The sequence below is a fragment of the Cebus imitator genome, unplaced genomic scaffold (assembly GCF_001604975.1).
Source record: "Cebus imitator isolate Cc_AM_T3 unplaced genomic scaffold, Cebus_imitator-1.0 Scaffold73, whole genome shotgun sequence".
Taxonomy (NCBI): Eukaryota; Metazoa; Chordata; class Mammalia; order Primates; family Cebidae; genus Cebus; species Cebus imitator.
The window spans coordinates 7,234,077-7,241,776 of NW_016107388.1; the positions used below are offsets into that span (position 1 = coordinate 7,234,077).

Below are 7,700 nucleotides of genomic sequence, written 5' to 3' on the forward strand. Positions count from 1 at the left end.
CTATATCCTGTTAATCACGATTTCCTGCTTTTATCGCGTGTGGGATGTAATGAAAACAAACATCACATTTGCTTGATTTCATTTTATTGCATTTATGTAAGACTTGTTTTTTTTTTCATGGAAAAACCAAATTAATAAACATTCTAAAATTTTTAACCCTGGTTTATGTATGTGTCAGACAGATTATCTTTGTTTCCACAAAAACATTTCTGGTTACAAAGCATACAAGTTTGCGCACAGTTAAATTGCACTACAATGAATGATGATTTTCCTGTTAAAAGGATTGATATTTTTGAACTTCAGTGTTGCAAGTTGCTTGTACCTAGTGACTGCAAGTGCCCTGCCTTTTATAATTTTTCAGTGTCATCCCTTTGACAGTCTTTCAATATCACCAGTGATTGTGTTGCTCTGTAGTATAACTTAAATGACTTGAAGATTTTATGATAATATTAAGTTGGGTAAATTTATGAGAAATTTTTGGTTACCAATACAATTAAAAGGAAATTAAAATTCATAGAGAAAAGGTATTGAGTCACTCAGCACCATTTTAACTTGTTTTTTTATGTAAAGCTTTAATTGAGATGGTAAATTCAATGTAGTGTATACCTTAACTTTTAATATGATAAAGTTGTTTATATTTTAAAGTGATCATTGAAAGCTAACAATAATATAGTTACATAGTGGTACATATATGTTTGTGTGTTTAAGCTCAGTCACACATATAAGAGCATGTTAAAGTGAATGAACAAAAGAAACTTAAGTATGATAAAGATGATGAACCTGGTACCTTAACATCTCTTGGAATATTCCATTCTGTTATCAACAAGAGGTATTGGAAGATTATTTTTGAGCTTTGTGTAGTCTGCCCAGAGAGCATGGATTCTTACCTTGTCAAAATATACTTACTCTGAGCTCTTGAGCCCTAATTAACTTTTTGTTAAGTCAAATAACCAAAATTTGCCACATCTGAAAGATCTAAAATCCCTTAATAATTACACTGTGATGTGCTATTAGGTTTATTTAAAAATCAAAACAAAACTATTGTCACTCCGGCTCTTAAGGCAGCCAATTACAGCTATTCCATAGTCTCTGTTTAGAAACATAAATCTATAGAGGTGTTTTTGCATTCAAAGTCATCTTTGGTACTTCTTATGTGACCAAAGCACCCGTGGTCTGTTCCTTGGCCTGATTTCATCACATGGCAACGAGCAGCAGCAGGGTTGCCGGAGGAAATGAAGTATATTGGGTATGCTTCACATTTCTTAATTAGCGGAAGCCTATTTAGGACCTGCCCTGAGGAGATGTGGGGAAAAGCTGTCAAATCCAAAAGAGAAACTCAAACTTTTCTGGGGTGAATTTATTAATACAAATATATTTAATCAGAGACTGCACACTTGCCAGGACAGACAGAAAGACCCTGAGGATTTGTCAGTGCTCTTGCTATAGTAAGTAACCAAATTCTTATAAAATAATTATGTCTCACACCCCAATAGCAGTTTCCACTATCTTAATCTGCCATTTTTAGTTTTTGGAATAAATTGACTAGAGTCATTCAGTCTTGTCATTAGTAGGGAATTTCTAGTCTTCCTCTTTTTGCCTGGAGGCTTCTAATACCACAAACTGGAAACTGTGCCTTGTGAAGACAGCACAGGGCACACTCAGAGTTGCAGTGTGGCTGGACCATGCCAAGGATCGATTCATTGGAATGGGCTTCCCAGTGTGGGCCAACATTGCCACAGTGAGGAGGCCTCTGCAAGGTCACGTCTGGGACTGAGCCGGGCTCACAGAACCTGTTTAGTCTAGCAGCAGATGCCTGTGTGAAAGCAGACCCTGATCAGCATCAGGCAGGACAGAATTAGTGGAATATGGCTGGGTCACAGCATCAGTGAGGAAAATTTAATGTGGTCAAAGTTCTATTTTCTGATGGGCATGTGAGCAAGCCCTTTTTCTTTCTTCTTGATGTGTTTCCAGTTCTCTCTTCAGGAAGCTATACTAATGCAAGGTGGAATAAAACTTTTTTTTTTTTTTTTTTTTGAGACGGAGTTTCGCTCTCGTTACCCAGGCTGGGGGCAATGGTGTGATCTCGGCTCACTGCAACCTCCACCTCCTGGGTTCAGGCAATTCTCCTGCCTCAGCCTCCTGAGTAGCCGGGATTACAGGCATGCGCCACCATGCCCTGCTAATTTTTTGTATTTTTAGTAGAGTCGGGGTTTCACCATGTTGACCAGGATGGTCTGGATCTCTTGACCTTGTGATCCACCTGCCTCGGCCTCCCAAAGTGCTGGGATTATAGGCGTGAGTCACCGCGCCCAGCCGGAATGAAACTTTTTGAATGCTATCTTAGTCCAACTGATAATTCCAGAAATCTGGGAAAAATATCTTATGAGGGATCTTAGTTTAGATTATAAACTAAGTGAAGATTCAAAGGAATGTAAGGATGATAATTTTAGTACTTGAAATTCAGATAAATGTTTTCACAATAGGTTAAGCTTAGAAAAATGTATGGAATGAAATTTAACTTATTCTAATCATTGTACATTCATATACAATCAAACTAATTTTACAGATAATATAAAAACTATTAATTGCTCTTGTCCACAAATCTACTCAATGCAGTGGGGCAGATTCTATTACAATGACTTACTGAGATCCTTCATCTTTCATGGTGATGGGCCTATTATACACGTTCAGTAAGAACCAGACCTTCTTTTTCCAGGTTATAATGAATAGCTTGGTAATGCAACCAAAGCACAGGTGTGCCCCATTTAAGAATAAGTTTAATTTAATCATTTCTGACACGTCTACTCTTTAGGGATGATGGTTGCTGTTCAAATGTGTCTCCTCAGGAAATTGGATTGATACCTGCTTTATAGATCACAGGTCCCCTTCCAGCCTTACAGGTAGTAAGGGAGGCCGCTTCCTGGCAGACCAGGAGCCTTGGCAGGTTTGGGAGACCTCAAGAAACAAAAGCAAATCTCTTACTAGAAGAACTGCAGTAAAATTTATCCTGAGAAGTACTGCAGGCAGCACCTGCTGGAGACATATTTCTTGGGTTCACTTTCTTGGCCTTGGAATAGATGAGCTAGTAAGAGCAGTGGAACAAAATTTTAAAAATCTCTCTAATTCTTGAGATGAATCAAGATTCCTTCCATCATCTTCTGATGGAAGTTGATTCTCTGGTTTCAGCAGTTGCTCAGTATCATCTGTCTCTAGATTTGCTGACACACAACCAGAAACCTTGTGTGTGTTTGTTAATAGCTCTTACCACTACGTACATAGAGGATTCAAGACTAACAACAGCACATACACTACATAAAGGTTCAAGTTCAGAGACTACAGGAAGTCTGAGGAATAAGAAGGAACTACTATGTGAGTCAGGAGAAAGCACATTCCTGTTGGAGAGAGAACGGCTTGTACAGAAACCCTCAGATGAGAAAGAGCTTGATGTTCTCTGGAGCTTAACCAGGATCCTTGGCATATAGAAAGTGAGCAGAAAGTGGAGAGAATGCGGGGTGAGGGACAGCTAAGGGAGGCCATAGCAGGCAACTGTATGTTATTCTAAGTACATTTGGAAATCTCAATATTTTTAATCTGTGGAATGAGATGATTGTTTGATAAATGTATTGAAAAGATTACCTTGCTCCCATGTAAAGATGGGTTGGAAGGCACCAGTGTTGAAGGAGGAAGGCTCTGAGGAGCTGTTGGTGAGAGATGAGGAGAGCCTGATCCAGGGGCTGGCGACAGGAAGGAGAGACATGCACTTGGGCATGTAGCTCAGGGACAGCCAAGGATGCTGGTGTGGAAAGAAGGGGAGGAATCAGGATGATTTATAGATTTGTGATGTGATTGTAATGGATGTACCCTAGCTACATTTACCAAGATGACAGCTCATCTTTCTGAAGGAAATGAGAGAGGGTGGTACAGGGAAGGGATCCATGGTTTTCACAAATGTTTCTGGAAAATGTATTATATGGCAAGCACTGTGGTAGGTGTTCAAGGAGCATTGGTTAAAATAGGTTAGTGGAGGTTCCCATTAGCTTCCCAGTGACCAAGGAAGACCAAGAAATAGTTCTGAGTTCCATGGAGAGTGGTATGAAAGTGTAGAGGAGAAAGAGGGGGGAACCAGGAGACTGAAAGGAAGCCCATTCCAAGGTCCTATTTCTGGAGACACAGAGGACTCAAACCATACCTGTCTCCACTTCCCCATGTCTCCCAAGGCCCTGGTTTCAGCCCCTGTTCCTCCCACAGACCCTATCCGCCGCCGATGCCTGTTCATTCCCTGGCAGCATCAAGTAGGAACCCTCTTAGTGGAAACGCCTCTGGTAACTCCTCTCTCCTTCAGCCTCTACCCACTTTCTAGAGTTGCACTTACCAAGGAAGTAGCCTCTACGCATGTGTGGCTATTTAAATATGCATTTAAGGCCAGGTGCAGTGCCTCAAGGCTGTAATCCCAGCACTTTGGGAGGCCAAGGTGGGCAGATCACCTGAGGTCAGGTGTTCGAGACAAGCCTGGCCAACGTGGTGAAACCCCATCTCTTCTAAAAATACAAAAATTAGCTGGGTGTGGTGGTGGGTGCCTGTAGTCCCAGCTACTTAGGAGGCTGAGGCAGGAGAATTGCTTGAACCCAGGAGGTGGAGGTTGCAGTGAGATGAGATCATGTTACTGCACGCCAGCCTGGGCGACAGAGAGAAATTCTGTCTCAAATATAAAGTAAAAAGTTTAGTGCCTCAGTCCCATTAACCACACCTCCAGTGCTCAGTAGCCACAGACGACTAGAAGCTATCATAGTGGGAAGCACAGTTGAAGAGCATTTCCACCATCACACAGCCCTACTGGGCTGCATTGTGTAAACCACTCCAGGCCTCAGGAAAGACACTCCTGAATCATGAACTCACTCATTCCCTTTCTGTAATTTTTACCTTCTCTCACAACTTCTTCCTTCTGTAACCATGGGCCACCATTTACCAGTTGCCTGGCCCTGGGGAGTTCACTGAAATACTTTGGGCCTCAGTTTCCTTATTTGTAAAATGAGAATGAAAACAGCATCGTGGCTGCAAGTGCTCAATAACGGGTGGTGATTATGATTCCTCCTGCCCTTAATTCCTTTATTAGAATGCCCAGTTCTGCGTGCACATAAATCACCACTCTAAAAATAGCCCCTATCTTTGCACAAGCTCCCTTTGCTCTCATGGCCAAATTAAATCTCTCTTGTATAATTGCTGTCACTCTTGGTTTGTATTTAGGTGGGAAGATTTCTGAACAGTTAATAATCTTGGGATCAAACTTAAGAGGGTAGAGGGAAGGAAATTTCTCTGATAATTTGGGATAAAACAAGATCAAGAAGAGCACAGCAAGTAAACCCAGCAAGGATTGAGACCCCACATCTTTCAATGGAAAATCTCCAAATGGTATATTTATAGACAAATACATAAACAGGTGTTTATATGAATGCATGGAATTTTTGTACTCACCAACAAAAGAAAATGATAAAGAAAGAGGTTTACCCAGAAATGAAAGATGGCATTTACAAGAAAGGATTTTTCCACCATGTGATCTGGAATATTGAAGAAGAGCTTTCCTGTGACGATGCTGGCATTGTTAATGAGGATGGTCACGTCACCAACTTCTTTCCTGACCTGGCCAGAGGGAGGCAAGCATTAATTCACTTGAGGTGTTGCATTTTGACATTTATTTTCACAAGTAGTGGTTTCTTTTTCTCATTTTCTTCATATAGTTTTTCTAAAACTCGATATTTTTATCTTCTATGTAGAAATTCGACAGTTTTAAGGTAACATTATGACAAATTATCTTTAAAAAGAAAAAACAGATTTAGCCATTTTGTTGAAAGAGTCTTGATTTTTTGCATGGAGATGGCCTGCAGCATACTGCAGCATATTTTCCTCACCTCCCATTTCTGTTATGTGAATGCCCGTTCCTGGGTCACTAATGGCAGTGGAATCTGAGTGACGCCGCCTCCCTGAATGTCTCAGAACTGCTCCCAGCAGATGACCTTCAGGTTGTCCCACAGCACAGCAGTGGGTGTCTGATGCCTACTTCTGTGGGCGTCACCTCCCCTACTCCTCTATCTCATCCCCTCAGGCCTGATCAGTTTTTGGCATGAATGCATCCTAAACATGGATGCCTTTGACCGGCTGCCAATGGACTTCCACATTTCTGTGCTCTTCTATCCAGTGGACCCTGTTGAATCGAATTGCTCTCTGTGACTGATGCTGCCTTGAATCCCTCAGCTGTGCCACTATTGTGCCTCTTAGGTCCTCATTTGCCTTCACCCTCCCATCCTAAGTTGCCCACCTCGTCTACCTGGACAATCTGCAATATACCACAAGCCCTGCTCAGAGAAGAGAACGCTCCAGGAAACACCTGAGGGACTGGTTTCCTGTCTTTCACCATTTTGACTCACGTTATTATGACTTTGTAGGTGACACTGAGAAAGCTGACCCAACAGCAAAGCATGAAGTATGTTTGAACAACAAGTAAGACTTTCCTCTCCTGAACTGGATCTCTCGGCTGATACAACCATTTTTGTTTCTAAACAAGGAGCACTGCCTCCCCTGACTTGATTTTCTAATTCCTGCAGCATGCATTGCTATATGTTGAGCCTGTCGGATAACATGACTTGGAGAATTAGATATTGCTGCCAATGTAGTAGATTGGAACAAGCTAGTAAAAGGAATAGTTAATACTGCTGAGCTGATGCTAGGCTGAGGAATTGGACTCTTCTACCAGGGAGGAAGGCAGGGCAGAGGAAAACATTCACAAAGGTTAACTTTTAAAGAAGGGTATCCTTTGGCTTGGTGAAGCAATCAGTGTGAGCAAGTGCTCATCAAGACCGATGAAGTGGGGACAAGAAGGAGGGACTCAAGAAGGAAGTGGACTCTTGGGCTTAATATGTTCCTGAACACTTAAGAAAAGCCCAGTGGCTGCTGTCATCCAGTTTAAGAAGCCCTGAGCCTTAGGGACAACAGAGCCAAGGGAAATTTTATCTCCATCATAAGATTTAATTTTCGCTGTGACTTCAAGAGGCAGTCTAGGGAGGCATCATTATCTTAGTATACAGATAAGATACTAAGACACACGCTCTGAGAAATTAAGATCTTGCCGAAAGACCCATAGCTTTGGAGAGGAGCAACAGTGATTCACATCCAATTTAAATTCACACAAAAAAGCCGTTTTCCCCCAAATTTAGCACTCTTTCTAGCCAACATGATTATTGCTGTAGCAAGCAACTCTCGTGTGTGTGCACATGCAACACACACATACACATATACAAATAAATATTAATGATTGATTAAACCTGGACATTTGAAAATAAATTGCGAACCTACTTACTTTAAGAAAAGCAATTTATTAGTATATTGGTTTTCTATGTTGGAGACGAGGCTGTTCCCTCAATCTAATCTTGGGAAGTTAATTACTATGTACCTGTAGAATGTTGTTATTGCTCTTCAACTTTCCTGAGCATTTCAAAGAATCTGGTAATGTGTATGCTTTGTTGAAAGCCTTGAAGTACAAACCCAGTATTTGGGTTTCTCGGGAGTTGCTACATAATTGAAATTATACAAAAAAGCATATAAAGTAGTTGGCTGATAAAAATTCTATTTATTGAAGTGCAGAAAAGAACATTTTAATGTGAAAAGATAATTTTAGGTTAAAGTTTTTAGCCTAGTTTTCTTTTTTT

General features: G+C 41.0%; 1 protein-coding gene across 3 annotated transcripts in view; it reads right to left on the reverse strand.

Annotated features, from left to right (window-relative positions):
- LOC108306672 (short-chain dehydrogenase/reductase family 16C member 6-like) overlaps positions 1–7,700 on the reverse strand; it is a 33,659-nt gene that overhangs the window by 14,341 nt on the left and 11,618 nt on the right. The window contains exon 3 of one of the 3 annotated variants that reach the window (XM_037739718.1): positions 5,473–5,637. The exons of 1 other annotated variant lie outside the window; for it this stretch is intronic. In XM_037739718.1, the coding sequence (XP_037595646.1) occupies positions 5,473–5,637 (165 nt within the window). The remainder of the gene's footprint in view (positions 1–5,472; positions 5,638–7,700) is intronic. One more of the 3 variants, XM_037739719.1, reaches the window with a different exon arrangement.